The sequence below is a fragment of the Daphnia magna genome, linkage group LG4 (genome assembly GCF_020631705.1).
Source record: "Daphnia magna isolate NIES linkage group LG4, ASM2063170v1.1, whole genome shotgun sequence".
Taxonomy (NCBI): domain Eukaryota; kingdom Metazoa; phylum Arthropoda; class Branchiopoda; order Diplostraca; family Daphniidae; genus Daphnia; species Daphnia magna.
In genome coordinates, this window is record NC_059185.1 from 7,898,437 (window position 1) to 7,914,626 (window position 16,190).

Here is a 16,190-nt window from a genome sequence, read left to right on the forward strand (position 1 = left end):
CGTAGCCACCTTCTACCCTCCCTTTCCCATCACCTCGTTTCGGGTTGGGTCCTGAAAGACTGCCTCACCCAACTGGACACTGAGTGTAGGAAGTTCCTATGCCTTATTTGCAACCTTCCCAATCACGCAACGGTCCCCTTTTTCTACGCGGACCGGCGGGTTGGGGGACTAGGAACATGCTGCCTCACTGATGATGCCGATATCTGGACCATCGCCAGGGCTGCCTCGCTCCTCACTTGTAGAGATCCAACATTGAGGAACATATGCCGAGAGCAGCTCCATGATACCATCAAGCGAGGGTTCAGAAACGAACATCCAGGAGTGTTGCCAGTTGGGGAATATCTTTCGGGATCCGTGGATGGGGGCTATACAGACTGAGGTACGCGGAGGCAGGGTCCAATCTTTGGACTCTTGCCCGCCAAGCAGCAAAATGACTGGGAGTGTGGATTGATGTATCCGGCGACGAAAATCTAAGAATTGTCGCCGATGACGTCTCCGTAAGCCCAGTCAAGGCAGTCCGTGGACTTCGGAAAGTAGCTCGGCAGCGCTATACTAGGGACCTAATTTCCGACAAGAGCCACCAGGGAGTAGTTGCCACTGTCCTCTCCCTGGAAGACAAGTCGAAAGACATGGCTCGCCTGGTATCCTGCCGTACACCCCTCTCCTTCCGAGACTGGAGATCTTCACAGGGCCCGGCTCGACATCCTTCCTCTTCGGAAGCACTCATGGGTTTGCTCACAGGAGCAAGATACGAGTTGTTGCCGATGCGGAAAGAAAAATGAGACCGGGTTTCATGTGCTTAACCACTGTGAAGAAGGTCTCCAGCTCGCCAACAAAGAGGCACAACACCATCCAAGATCTCTTGGAGTCGCTGCTAGTCAAGCAGGGACATGACGTCACGATCAGCAATGCCATCCCCGGGCAAAGGTTAAGACCGGATGTTGAATTTCAACTATCCGGTTCCCGGGTGATGGTCGACGTCGTGGTCTGCTATGATCAACCAGGGAGTATGGAGAATGCCTACCAGCGGAAATATGATAAATATTCTTCGCATGGGAGGATTTTCCCTTTGGTTGTCGGGTCACTTGGATCATGGTACCCCAGGAACGACGAAATCCGTTCGAATCTTGGAATCAACGGAAGATCCTGGGGTGTCACGTTTAACAGGGGACCTGCTCCTGGAGACCACTTCTAAGTCTTTCTTGACGAATGACTGAAGCCTCTAGTACACAGTTTCCAGGTCCTTTGTCGTAGCAGTCCAGAATAACCAGCTCAGCAGCTGGCCAGCCGCGTCGACAAGCCTGCTCTTCTGCCTGAATCCGTCGCTTTTCAGGGCTTGCTCCCATTCCTGTCTTCAAATTCCTGTCTTCGGCGCTCCACTGTGGCCTCGATTTTAGACCAGTCAAAAGCCAGGCTCTCCAAAAACAGTTTGATTTCAAAAGGAAAGATCCCCATGATTGCTTTGTCAAAAGCGCGTGACATATCGTCTATGTAGACGGCAACCCGTTTCCTCGGCTTGACTTGCTCAGCGTAAAGAAAATAAATGACTATACGATTCAAATCATCAAACTCCAAAGTTCCTACTGGGCGAAAAACGGCTTCTTCGGTCACAATGAACTTTCCTTTAATCTCATTTACCTAGCCCATCCGACTTAAAGCGCAGACCACCCATAAGAGTTGCATGTTCTTCATCTATCCTGGAGCCCATCTTTTACTGGTTGGACGACCCGGCAGCGATTCCACCACCCCTTCACTGTCGGCTTCGGGATCCTCTCCGTCTTGTAGGCTTCCACTACCATTCTATTCTGCGATCGGTTTCAATGGATGGCGTCTCGTTATCTCATCTGTGCTACCCACCGCCGATCCCACGTCTGCTCCAACAGTGTCAGTCTCGGGTGTCTCCCCCGTGTTCATTTTGAATGCTTTCCCTGTGTCGGTGTCGGCACGCGCCACCTTCCTATTTTTCTCGGCGCTATCGGACTCCTTGTCCGACTCGACACCAAACCTATTAATTTGCGAAACATGCACCACAATGGTTTTCTTTTCACTTGGCTTCCATTGTAGTTTAACTCAGTGACCTGCCTGATCACTTTGTTTGGGCCAACGTATTAATGAAGCAACTTTTCCGCGAGCCCTTCTTCCGCTATGGCCGGAAGACTCACATCAGGTCACCAGGGCCGTACACCGTTACCTTGCTGACTCTAGCATCGTACTACGTCTTCTGACACTGTTGTATTATGACCAATCTGTCCTTCACGTCTTCTCTTAAGTTCGTCATTGCTTTCATCAGGTCCTTGGTGTCGATGAGGTTCGTCTGCTTTGGCTCCGTTGCCGCCAGCGTTGGGATCACTGCTTTCCTCCCATACCATCTTACCACCATCCGTCATCGTCATCCGAGGCGAATGTCGCAGCAGGGCGAACACTTCACTTGTGACTTCGGCTGTAAAGCCCTTTATCTGGTCAACGTAAATTCCAGTGAGAAATCCACGCCGTAACACAATCGCTTGACGAAGAATTTAGCTATTTCTCACACAGTGGCATCTGATATATCCCTGGCTTCTACCAATTTCGTTAGGTAGTCTACCGCTACAAAGATTTTTGTATTCCCGGTGCCTGATCGCAGAAACTGGCTAAGGGCTGATCCATTTGATGCCCCCCCCATCTGCGTTATCTCCATCAGCCCCTTTTTTTTCCTTGGATCCGGTATATGGATCTGACAACTCCTGCATGCTTTCACATAGCAGGTAACTGTTCTATACAGTACCTACCAAAACTCTTTGGAAGCCTGAGAGAACCTTACGTTAAAACGCCATTTTTGCGGTTCTCTCAGTGCTACAATTTTTACCTAAATGATACTATTTTTTGTGTGTACGTTCTCATACATAGTGAAAACGTCCCTAATTTTTTCAAGAATTTTATTTTTATGGGAAGGGTGGGTGAAAATTCGATGAAAAAGTCTTTAGAAAGCCGAGAGGACCTTATGCAAATGAGGCCACTTTGGCTTACTTTATTGAACAAACAGCTAGGGCTACGAAGATGCAAGAAGGCTTAAAAAAAAGAACTTCGTTAGTTCTATCTGTACCCTAATTTTCAGATTTTTCTCTATTTATTCTACGATTTTAGAGTAGTTTAAAAAACGAAATTATGAAAATCCCTTTTTTGCGGCATCAACCAGAGTTGCCGAATCCTTAGAAACCCTTTGTTTTTTTTCCTACAGTTTTACAGCTTATATTTTTAATTTTTCAAAAAATCTCACTAGGGGCGCTCATAGCTCAATTCGTTTGGGGTAGGGAGAGAAAAATGCGCAAAGTTCGAATCTTAGGTTTCTCTCTTAATTTAAATAATTTGGTCTTTTGCTACAGAAATGACTCATAGGGCTTACAATATTGGCAGTATGTAAGATACAAACATTTAGGACACATCTAAAAGATGGCTGGTGGTTTAAGAAGCCAATTGTGTATTGAAAAACGAAGTGAAATAATCACCTTTTTTAAGTTAAAATATCCATGAAAAAAATTTGCGAATTAACTGGGTGCAAAATGTCAACAGTTTATTATACTATTAATCGATTTAAAAAAACAGGTAGTTGTGCAGATTTACCACGAAGTGGTCGTCCCTCCAAACTAAATTACTCTGATCACCGTTACTTAAAGTTGTGTGCGTTACGTGATCGTCGCAAAACTTTGGCCGTCCTAACAGAGGATTTTAATCATGGACGCAAAGTGCCCGTATCGCATTCATGTGTCAATCGCGCTTTGCATTCATGGAGTCTGATTGGCAGAGTAGCTGCCAAAAAACCTCTACTATCCCAACGCAATGTTAAAAAAAGATTGGCATTTGCAAAAGAACATGTAAAATGGTCCCGAAAAAAATGGACAAAAGTCCTTTTTACTGACGAATCCAAGTTCGAACTCTTTGGCAGTAAGCGCCGCATGTTCGTCCGCAGACGTTCTTTTGAGAGATTCAATGAAGAATGCCTTTTGCCCACGGTAAAGCACGGTGGTGGGAGCATCATGGTATGGGGTGGTATATCGGCTAATGGTGTAACACGACTAAAAAGAATTGTTGGAATAATGGACCAAAAAGGCTATCATTCCATATTAGTGCACACAGCCATTCCAGAAGGAAAACGACTCATTGGGAAGGGATTTGTTTTCCAGGAGGATAATGACCCCAAACATTCATCAAAATTTTTCAGAAACTATCTTGAAAAAAAAGAGAAATTGGGTACCTAGTTTTATAATTTTATTGTTTAAAAGCATTATTTTCAATTTCCATTTTAGGGGACATCGTAAGGATGGTTTGGCCATCCCAGAGTCCCGATCTCAATCCTATTGAAGCAATCTGGGACTATATCGATTCCCGTTTGAAGAAAAGTATGAGGACGTCTAAAGAAAAAATGTGGGAAATGGTGCAAGCGGTATGGAAAGATATTCCCCTGGACATTCTACAAAAATACATTTTTTCGATGAGAAAGAGGTGTATGGCAGTCATACACGCAAAAGGCGGTAACACTCGCTACTAAACAATAAATAAAACGAGAAAAGCATTTCGTTTTCCAAAAATTTTATTTTATTTGAAAACACGTTGTACTATTGCAATTAACTGACGTTAACCCAGTCTCCATCGTTTTCTATTACTTTGCGTAATTTCTGAGGAATGTCAAGGATTACATCACTGAAATAGCCTTCCCCATTCAAGTCGTTAAAAACTTGACAAATTGCAATCCATAGTTCATTTATATTGCTTGCTAATATCCCTGCAGTTTCAAATCGATGGATTATTTCTCTCCATACATTTTCAAGAGGCATCAGGTCCCCTGATTTCCTTGGCCAGTCTGACAAAATTTTGAGGTCATTCGACTTGATATACTCCTTTACTGATAACGAGTAGTGGACTGGGAAGTAATCATGAACGATTTTCTGTCCAGCACAGTAAGGAAGTACATGAGTATTCAGCAACTCTTTGTACTGTTTTGTATCGAGTCTGCAGGAAAGTTTTTTTATGACATTGGGCACGATATTCAAACCAATGCAACTCCATACAGGGACTGTGTTTGGAATGTTATTACCATGACTGCCAGAGTATAAATTTATATGACCATCAACGTCAAATCTATAAAAGAAAAGTTTGAGGAATTAGTTGATGTTATCACAAAAAAAACCTGAAAAAATATCATACGAAAAACGTTGTTCGTCAACGAACACAGCCTTTGTCCAAAAATGTTCTTGAGAACACAAATATTTTTGCGCAAATTGCCTCCTCTGCAACTTTGTCTCATGATCAAGGATTAGAATGAAGAATGCCATTATTAAGTTTACTCAAAAAACACACAAAAATAGGTGTTTGAAACTTCACCTTTGAAATTGTTTGTTTGGCTATTTGCTGAAGCTGCACTAGACAAGGGAAATATCAAGCCTCATGAGCGCCCCTAGTGAGGTTTTTTGAAAAATTAAAAATATAAGCTGTAAAACTGTTGGAAAAAAACAAAGGGTTTCTAAGAATTCGGCAACTCTAGTTGATGCCGCAAAAAAGGGATTTTCATAATTTCGTTTTTTAAACTACTCTAAAATCGTAGAATAAATAGAGAAAAATCTGAAAATTAGGGTACAGATAGAACTAACAAAGTTCTTTTTTTTAAGCCTTCTTGCATCTTCGTAGCCCTAGCTGTTTGTTCAATAAAGTAAGCCAAAGTGGCCTCATTTGCATAAGGTCCTCTCGGCTTTCTAAAGACTTTTTCATCGAATTTTCACCCAGCCTTCCCATTAAAATAAAATTCTTGAAAAAATTAGGGACGTTCTCACTATGTATGAGAACGTACACACAAAAAATAGTATCATTTGGGTAAAAATTGTAGCACTGAGAGAACCGCAAAAATGGCGTTTTAACGTAAGGTTCTCTCAGGCTTCCAAAGAGTTTTGGTAGGTACTGTACATTTTTGGCCAATAAAACCTTTGCCTGGCTCTCTGAAGAGTCTTCGCCTGACTCAGATGTCCTGCCGTAGGTCCATCATTAACCCACGAGAGGGTCTCTTTCTGCCCCCGCCCTCCCCCCCTGTAGCACGCAAAGTCAATTGAATTCCTGCCCGAATCGGATCGTTTTCAGGCAGGCCATCTGTTAGCAAAATATTGTCGTACCAGATGGAGCTATTTCCGATCATAACTTGATTGATCCACCTCCACTGCTTCACCCAGTCTTGACCCTCCGCTCACAACAGGATATCCATAGCTGCCGCCTGTTCTTCTTTACCCCTTTTTTGCATACATCAACAGTGCATCAGCATCCTCATGTAAGCTTCATTTTTTGTAGCAGATGGTAATATCATACTCCGGTAACGACAAACTCCACCTCTCCAGTCGATCACTTATTTCTTGCTTAGTCATAAGCTAACATAAAGCATGATGATGTGATCCTTGGATTGGTGAGATGCGTTGCCTCCACCAGTGCCACTTCTAGCTCCATGAAACTGGTCCTTTCCTGTTCACCGCAGAAAAATATTCCTTTGCCCTCTATTACCGCGAGTGGGTACGCCAGCTTGGCGAAGTTCAGAACGAACTTACGGTAAAAGAAGCATAGGCCTATAATACTCTTAACCCCCTTTCTCTTTCCTTTCTCGTTGGCATTAAGGTTCGGAACTGGGAAATTCTCAATGGCTTTTCAGTGCTCGGGATCATGTTTGATTCTAGCTTTGCTCACCACTTAACCCAACATCCGCACCCGCTCGTTCCCGAACACACACTATTCAATTTTCAACTTTAAATTAGCTTTTCGGAAGCACGACAAAACTTTTCCAATTCTCTCTAGATGCTATTATCCTGTGTCTTCTCTAAAGATGACCACATCATCCATGTACACAAGGCAATCGGTCTACTTCAGCCCTGCGAATACCATGTTCATCAGCCGTTGAAATGTGTTGTATGTGCTCGGTGCCAAGCATAACCCAAACGGCATTACAATGAACTGGTATAGGCCGTACGGTGTTATGAAAGATGTCTTCAATTTATTTGGTTCCGCGAATGGTACCTGCCATTATCCACTCTGAAGTTCTACAGGCCAAATCACGCCACCCCCTCCAATTTCGACAGTGCATCGTCTATGCATGGAAGTGGATCAACATATTTTGTAATCACTTCACTCAGACGCCTGTATTCGATATAGAACCGTCATTTCCCTTCTTTTCCTGTCTTTTATCTTTACAGTGACGATTGGTGACTACCAAGAGCTCTGTGCAGGTTCAGTAACCCACTGCCTTAGCATCTTGTCTACCTTGAAATGATCAGCTCCCGCTCTCGTCATGCTCACTTCCTTAGTAGTTGCTTAATCTGAGCCGCATCCTCGTATCGATAGGATTTTCCAAAATGATGCACTGACCCAGACAATCACTGATCTCGGCGAACACATCCTGGAACCCAATAAAAATTTTAACCAGATCGTTCTGGTCCCACGCTCCCAGGGTCGACGCCACTCATTGCTGTTTTCTAGACCATTCGCACTCCTCTCCAGCTGGACCTCTCTCCCCTATAATTTCCTGTCACTAATGTGACATTCAAACGAGGATCCACTACGATTTAACAGCCAACACTCTCAGACCGTTGCTTGGGCCTCGTGCCCAGCAATGGAGTCCAGCTTTCAGAGACCCCTCACAGAAAACGCCTACCTGAGTTTAAACGGGCAACTGGCCAGTAAAAACACAGATTTATCTCCACTATGTAACAGATTCACCGAGTTAAGAGGTGTATTTCCACATAAACAGCACACACAGAGCAAACGCAGCATACAACACTAACAACTAGTACCAATTACTAAGCTAGACTACCCCTCTGGCCGGCCAGCGTCGTGCTTATGAGTTTCCCGAAATCCCGCCATAGTGGCAAAGTCCATTAGCGCTTGATATCTCCTCCTACCAACTGACATGGGCTCCCTAAATGGGGTCGACTAACCCCAAAAGAAAAAAAAAAAGAATCCCCATATTTTACTTCGATGTCGGGAAGTCCATTGACACAAGACTTTTGCATCACTTTACATCCCGCGCTAAGCGACAAAGTACATTGTAGCTACAATGCACTAATATACCGTGAATTTTATACGTCCAGGCAATATTTACATTTCTACATGTTAACATGATCAAAAATAATATGTGTATTCAAAGTTAATTCACTGTTATATTCTGAGCTTTATTCAGTCTTGTTTTCCAAGAGAGTCCTGTGGAGTCTTATTTGAGAGGGACCGCCAAACCGGCACCTATTTATTTCAATTTACCTATTGATATCGAAGAGACGACTGCTGTTTAAAGTTTCTGTTGTCTAAGTGTTAGTTCTAAACAATTGTCTAGGAACAAAAAATTGTCTAGGAACAAAAAATATTGCTTGATTTTTTCCCCAATATTTTTTTATTATGATTTCGGATTATTTTGTCTTCTTGTTGAGCAGCAGTAAGGTATCCAAAAGGAATATTTAATCTATAAATATCCATTTGACTCTCGGGTTTTTCTTGCCGTAATGTGATTTATTCTGCGAAGCAACGTAATGCATACTATTCTTTGGTTGCGTACCACGCGTCTTATACTGTTGGGGTTGCCGTGAAGCTTAGTGGCTTACGGTTTGCCTGAATTTTGTTTCCTCCGTATTTTCTATCATTTGCCATTTCCCAGCATGCTGATGAGTGGGGGCTATAAGACGCCACAGAAGAGCATTAGACGGGGACAGTCTTGCGATTATACGCGTTTTGTAAACTTGTTAGTAATTCAATACATCTAGTGAAACCACACCATTCTCGCGCTCGTTACATGGTGAAGATTCTGGTAAGGTTAGTTATACTTTTCTTTGTGGTGCCCTACGCGTTGAGGCCGGGATCTATCACTGAAAATTCGGTGAAGGAGGCTTATTTCGTTTGGAGATCTTTGAAAAATACCCAGCAGGTCGGCGCACCTTAAACTACTGAGGTATAGAATCACGAGTACGACCGGAAACGAAGCGGCGGAGGATAGATTTTGAGCAGGAGACAGAAAAGGTTGGCCAGCAGAAAGGGATTAAGGAAGTTTATGAGGAGTGTTTGAGAAGTGGGAATTAGATGAGTGAGCAGCAACGCAGGTACAGCAAACTTGTGCAAGGAGGGATAGCAGCGTCATCGGTATTACCGTTGACAAGTAGGGGACTAGGGGCTATCAGTATACGGAAAGACGGATACGTTTAACGGCAATTACATAATAACATAAACATTTTCACCAAGACGGCTGTGTGGTTTCGGGGTACAGCACGCGGGTGTGTGTGGTTACGTTAGCACGCGAAACTCAAAAGAATCGGTTTAGGTATTGTTACACAAATGCAAAATTTCACCCAGTTGTCATTATAAAATCGGCAGAAATAAAACAAAAAAATAACTCATTAATATGACCAATAAATTTATCGCATTTATCGTGCAAAATTCGAAATTAATTTTATTACTGATTTATATGTGGTTGGACAAATTGCTGATTAATCACATCCCTTTAGCAGACGAAGAACCAGGGCATAATTTAGTGTGGGGAATTGAAACACGGGTGACGCTATGCTTACTGATTCTCTACTTATTGCCTTGAATTAATATCCAATTAGTTATTCGATTTTAAAGGTGAGATTTTGATTATTGATGCGTGATGCCATCAACGAACAAGTTACCGAAGTATGCACTTTATGATTTTGACGATGGCACTGTGGGTACTGGTCTAAGTTGTCAAATCGACATTGCATCTGCTGAAGTATCAGACCACAATATTGATTAGGGGAAATCTCACATTGTTTTTTTCTTCATTCCGAGACTGAATTTTATAACTGAAACCCAATTTTTTATTATCAGATGATCTATCAACTGTGAAACACTATCGTGATCAATTGTCAGATGACATTGTTTCTGTTGAAATGTTCCCAAAAATCAGAACGAAGCAGTGGGAAAAATTAACAACAGTTGAGCAAACCAGCTGTCCGTTATATCCTGGTATGGAGCAAGACAGTCAAGACGACTGAAAGAAAAGAAGCAATGTGGGGCACCCGAAGAAGAATATGATGAAAACTAAGCCAGGAAAAACTCTTCAAATTCAACTGTATTGATGCAAAAGCCAGCCAAAAAAAAACCAAAAAGGCTTGTGAGTCGCTTAACAACAAAACTACGTTGGGAAAAATTGCCAAACAAAAGGTACTAAAAACATTCATTCTCATTTATCTTTTTTGATTATAAATGTGGTTAATTTGGTAAGGAATTGCTAAGCAACTCGCAAAAGGATAAGCCTGATATCAGCCAGCCAACCATTTCGGATGTTCATGAGAATCCGGTGTCTACGTCACGTACCAAGCAATCAACGAAACGAAGTCATTCGACAGATTCCAACAAGGAGGACGACAATTTTGATGTAAATATGTACAGATTTTTTAAGATTGTTTAAAAACTGAAACTGAATGATTTTTTTTCTTCTGCCTCTGAAAGCAGTGTGTGGAGCTCCCCCCGCTGGATAAACTACTGGAAGAACCGTCACGACCCATCTCGGCAGAATCCTTTTTGAGTGTGGATGATCCCCTTACTTTTACCCAAAATGAGTCGAAATCAGCAGTGGATTTATTAGCATCTTTAAAATCGAATATGATAGGCCACTCCTATGCTTCAATTGAAGACAATAACCATTTAAAAAGGAAGATCAACGCCCTAGAGGAAGAAAATGATCGCTTGAGGAAGGATGTTCAGTTTTTTCAAGGTAAATCTATGTCATAAGAACTGCGGCACTTCCCTTTTTAATATCACCGTGATATGTTTTATAGAGTTCAGCAGTGTCAGAACTTGGATTGAACAGTTGATCTTGAAACAAAAGTCCATGCAAGAGCTGCAGAAGAAGGGGGAATGTGTTCGACAGGCTCCAGCTGCCCCACCTGCTTCTGCTATATCAAATGTACAGAATATCTGAACACCAAAACTTTCCTATACGGAGGCTCCACCACAGTTTCAAGCAAGTCCGAGTTCCTCACCACCACCTGGTTGACTAAATCTGACATTCAGATCGATGACATTCAGAACCGGCAGAAATATGCGTCTGATTTGTACAATAATCCGTTTCCCATTACACAAGATGTTATCGATCAGATTCCTGCTTCCGCCAAAAAATCAGAAAGTCGCTTCGTGGCGTCTTTACTTCGTCTCACTGACCATTATCTGGGCACGCATACGATGGCTGCGAATTTGACTGGAAAGAAAAATATGGACGACAAGGAATTGGCCAGCATCATTAGTAAGTTATATATTAGTATCAATGCAATATTTTATTTCAAATCATTTATGTTTTTTCAAACAATCCTAGAAGCGACATCGGATTTTTTTCTATTCAAGGCTCAAGTGAAGGTAAAGAAAGAAGCGGAAGTCCAAAAGGCTATTTCTGATATTTTAAACAACACGAAACCGAAGTTGAAGAAGCTTAACACTGGTTGTAAAGTAGCGGTCTCTCCATCTCCAGTACAATAAATTTGGAAAAATACTGATATTCTGATATCAACAAACACCCTTTACAACAAAATACAATGGCTTTGATTGAATCAAATTCCTTGACATTTATTTGGTTTTGGTTTTTTTCCAAAAAAACTCGCTAAATATAGTACATAATCAGTCATAATAAAGCATTCTGGGGTGGGACCACCAGACTCATTACCATCACATTCTTTCGCTCCGGGCCCATCTCACCGAGGCTCTTCTAACAACCACTCGGGCCCCTACCCTCAACGAGGAGGACGGGGAAGAGGTAGAGGAGGAAAGAGAGGATCTGGCGGTCGAAACAATCGCTTCGAGTCGTCGAATCAAGGAAATCCGATGAGAAATGGGTATTGCAACTACTGTGGCTATTATGGCCACTGGGCGAAAGAATGCCGTTTTAAGAAACAAGATGAATCCATGCAGAATAACAAGCAGGCCAACTCCGCCTTCTATGAGAAAAAAGATCCCAGTGGCGATTTTGTCCAACTAGATCTCACCTTTCCGAACGCCGGTCTCGTGGCCCATCCAGCATGTCTATCGTCTCAAACTCACCCAGACAGTGATTTTTATTTGGACTCAGGCGCCACCCAACACATGTCCTATCAACGTTCATTATTCACCAATTTCCAACCCATCCAGTCGGGACTACGATGGATAAGCGGAATCGGAAAAAGTCGTGTCAAGATCCTTGGGACAGGAGACATTACAATCACATCATCAATGGAAGGGGCTCATCAAGTTATAACTCTACTCGGCGCCTTATATGCTCCTAACCTTGGAATCAACCTAGTTTCCGTTGGATCTATTACAGCCAAAGGGGGAGAGATACGTTTCGCCAATTCCCACGGAAACGTCGTTCGAAATGGAATCCTGCTACTCACCGGCAAACGCATCGGCGAAATTCTCTATCGTCTTAACATTTTTATTCCAAATACAAAAGACGCCAGGCCACACCCAGTTGTTGCGTCACTCCCAGCTCTTACCAGACCATCCCCAAATTCGATTCAAGAGTGGCACCAACGCCGCCCCAAACTACCAAACAATTATCAAGATAGCACGCAGCGATGCCGTAGTAGATCTCAACCTCCCATCCGGGATTCAGCCTCCAGTGGAGAGCTGTCATGATTGCGCGGCGGGAAAAATGAAACGCTGTTCGTTCAACCTCAGCTCTACTCCCAAATCATCTCGCATTGGTCAACTAATTTCCTGCGACGTATGGAACCCCGCCCAAGTGCCGAGCATCGGAGGAGCCTTATACTGCTCCACTTCTCGAGACGACTGCAGTGACTATCGAGCTGCCTTCTTTCTCAAGACAAAGTCGGAGGTTGCCGCGTTGGTCAGATATTTCATTAGTCTACTCCACACTCAGACCCGGGAGCTGGTGGCATGCATCCGTACCGACGGCGGAACGGAATATAGCTCGTATGAATTTGAAGCGTGGCTACGCAAGAAAGGAATCAGACACAAAACCACCGTCCGTCACACACCGCAGCAGAACGGACTCGCAGAGAGGGATAACCGCACCCTATTTGAAGGCGTTAGTATACTCCTTGCCTCCAACAAGTCTTTGCCCATCACTCTTTTGGCAGAAGCTACCAATCACAAGATCTACGTCCTAAATCGGTCGCTCTCCAGTACCTGCCCCATAATGACTCCACACGAAGCCTGGTACAAAGTGAAACCTGATTTGTCAACTCTGCGCATATTTGGTTCCGAATTCTATATACTGATTCCAAAACAAATCAGAAAAGGCAAACTCGAAGACGTCGGGCTCCTTGTATACTTCGTAGGTAACTCGGAAACACAAGCCGCGACACCACGCCAGTTCGTCGTCACTACGAACCCCATCTATCTTCTAACCTGATGACTGTGCAAAGCAACGTGGAACCTTTCCCCCAGAACGGCGACTACCCCACCCCCCCCGGATCGACGCATCCAGAAACCATCGACTTCTTCACTTAAAAATGATGCAGAACGTGCACTCGAAGAGGATGTGGTGAACCACGGGCAGTGGACGTGGACTTTGTGAAACCATCACAACTTTCCTCTCACCAAGACGCACAACAGACTACGTCGATCACACCACCAGCAATGAAGCGAAGATCAGTGCATTTTCGAACCACCGAGGAAGAATCTCAAGTGATTGGCAGTCCACCACTCCCCGTCCTTCGTCGCTCTTCCCGTGCGCCACACCCAAAGCACATCGTCAGCATGCACGCATCCCTCGCCGCTGACACTACTTTAATCCTAAAGGAAGAGCCGGACCAGTACCAGGATGCCATGACTAGCAACAAGGCTTCAGAATTGAAGGCAGCCACCCAGAGGGAATATAATTCGCTAATAAAAAACTATACTTGGGAGCTTGCGTCGCTGCCTACCACCTTTCACTGATACGGACTCGGTGGACTTTCAAGATCAAGCCAGCGTTCAAGGCCTCCGAGAAAATCTACAAAGCTCATTTTGTTGCAAAAGGTTATTCTCAATGTCCCGGCATCGACTACAAGGAATCTGACATCTACTCTCCCGTATTAAAACACGACTCATTCCACGCCATGTGCTCCATCGCTGCAGTCCATGATTTTGAATTATTTCTACTGGACGTCAAAACCGTGTTTCTATATGGCGACCTTGACCAAGAACTATACGTTAAGCAACCCGAAGGCTTCGTCGAACCCAGCAACCAACATTTAGTCTGTTGTCTACCAAAACTCCTCAACGGTCTCGTCCAGTCGGCAAAAAAGTGGAATGAGAAGGTTGATTCATTCATCACAAGGTTCAGCATGAAGCGTTCAATCTCCAACCCGTGTGTTTATTTCCACCAATGCGAAGGAACCGACGATCTCACTTTGTTTGGCATTTGGGTGGATGATGGCATACTCGCAACCGATGAAGGCAAAAGCAAAAGCTACCGCAATGATTGAACATCTGGAGACATTCTTCGAGATGACGTCTAAGCCAGCCAGCCTCTTCATCGGACTGGAGATCACCAGAAGACGAGAAGAAAAAAAATCTTTATTTCCCAACCAAATTACATCCGATCTCCTGCACAAATTAAAAATTTGTGAACTGAAACCCAAGCAGCGTTCCAGCTGACCCGGATCTCACCTGACGATAATGGACTGTCCCTTGCGAAACGGTTCGACCCCTCTCGCTTTCACTCCATATCGTTCAGACGTCGGGGGACTCATGTTTATTGCAAAGATGACACGGCCAGATATCCAATTTGCTGTCACTGCCACGTCCCGTTATAATCAAGATCCCGGTAGCGCTCATTGGGCAGCGGTGAAATGGATCCTCTCCTATCTGGCCGGCACAATCAATCACGGGCTCTGCTATAGTGAAACTGATTCGGTAGACCACCTCGTCTCCGACTCTGACTTCGCTGACTGCCAGGACACAAGAAGGTCAACCTCCGGCCTAATCTTTATTTTTAATGGGGGACCAGTCTCCTGGACGAGCAAACTCCAAAAACCCATCGCCAACTCAATTGCAGAAGCGGAGTATTATGCTGCAGGACACGCTTCCAGAGAAATCGCTTGGCTGCAGAGCCTTCAAAAGTAAATTGGTTTTGAACAACTTGGCCCGACACCTCTCTTATGCGACAACAAAAGTGCGATGCTCATGGTGCAGAATCCCGTCTTTCACGATCGCACTAAACACATTGATATTGAATACCACTACGTTCGTCAGCAGTACCAAGCCAAAATTATCGAATTGCAATCCGTCCGTTCTGAGGATGAATTGGCAGATATGCTCACGAAGCCCCTAAAGCCCCAAGAACTAAAAATGAATCGCTCTCGCATTGGCATAGTTCCAGTCCCACAAGATTAAGATGCCGATAAAACATTTAAAAAATCAAGAAGTCTACTGAACAACGCACTATTTGTTTTTTCTTTCTATATTTTTTTCTTTTCTTTCCTCTCTACTGCGTATCACTCTCTGGACTAAGGGGAAGCGTCGATACATATTGGTTTGAGGGGAAGTGTTGGAGTTACAAACCAAACATGTCACTGCATCCCGTTCGACTTTTGTTCTCAACTCACGTCATTGTCGTTGCTCGTGCGTCTTGTTACATCGTGTGTTGTCATCTCTCTTGCTCCCTATCAAGAAACGTTTATATTCCGAAACAGGCTTCTTTGTATCCTAGATAGACTCCATCTTCTCTTGTGTGCCCTACATCTCGGTCGTAGTGTCCGACAGTAAGTTTAATTTTTATCCTTCATATTACATCCCTATCCTTATATATGATATGATTATCTCAAATGCATATATATTGTAATCAGAATCAGTCGTTGAGCTACATCAACTATCTGGCCCTCGACACGACGAGACGGCATTTCAATTCCCTCTAATAATATATAGAGAAGGTAACAAACTATACCAATACAAAGATTATGTTGCCCTAAGGAAGGCTAACCCTTGTTCGTGTACATTATTCAACAAGAACACAATTTAAAAATGTGCTCGCAGAGATGAAGATCAGTTTACCTCCTGGATGGGCACTGACACCAGCACTTCAGGCTGGAGAAATGTGGAGAGACTACCAAGAAGTCAGGGTGGTAGTTGCAGTTCAAGAGAATGAGGTGTGGTTATTTATTCATCTTCCGGTGCTCGAGTTTCTACGGGCCCTTACTCTACACCGTGTGATCAGTCTGTCACGGGCCACACAAAAATCTACCAGAGGTATGCAGTGCGAAGGATTA

The 16,190-nt window shown here is 43.7% G+C and overlaps 1 protein-coding gene across 1 annotated transcript; it reads left to right on the forward strand.

The window, feature by feature from the left end:
- Window positions 1-14,601: 14,601 nt before the first annotated feature.
- Window positions 14,602-15,318, forward strand: LOC116935536 (secreted RxLR effector protein 161-like). Its single transcript, XM_032942827.2, has 2 exons — window positions 14,602-15,044; window positions 15,099-15,318. Exons 1-2 carry the CDS (start codon window positions 14,602-14,604, stop codon window positions 15,316-15,318), a joined length of 663 nt encoding a protein of 220 aa, XP_032798718.2.
- Window positions 15,319-16,190: the final 872 nt, after the last annotated feature.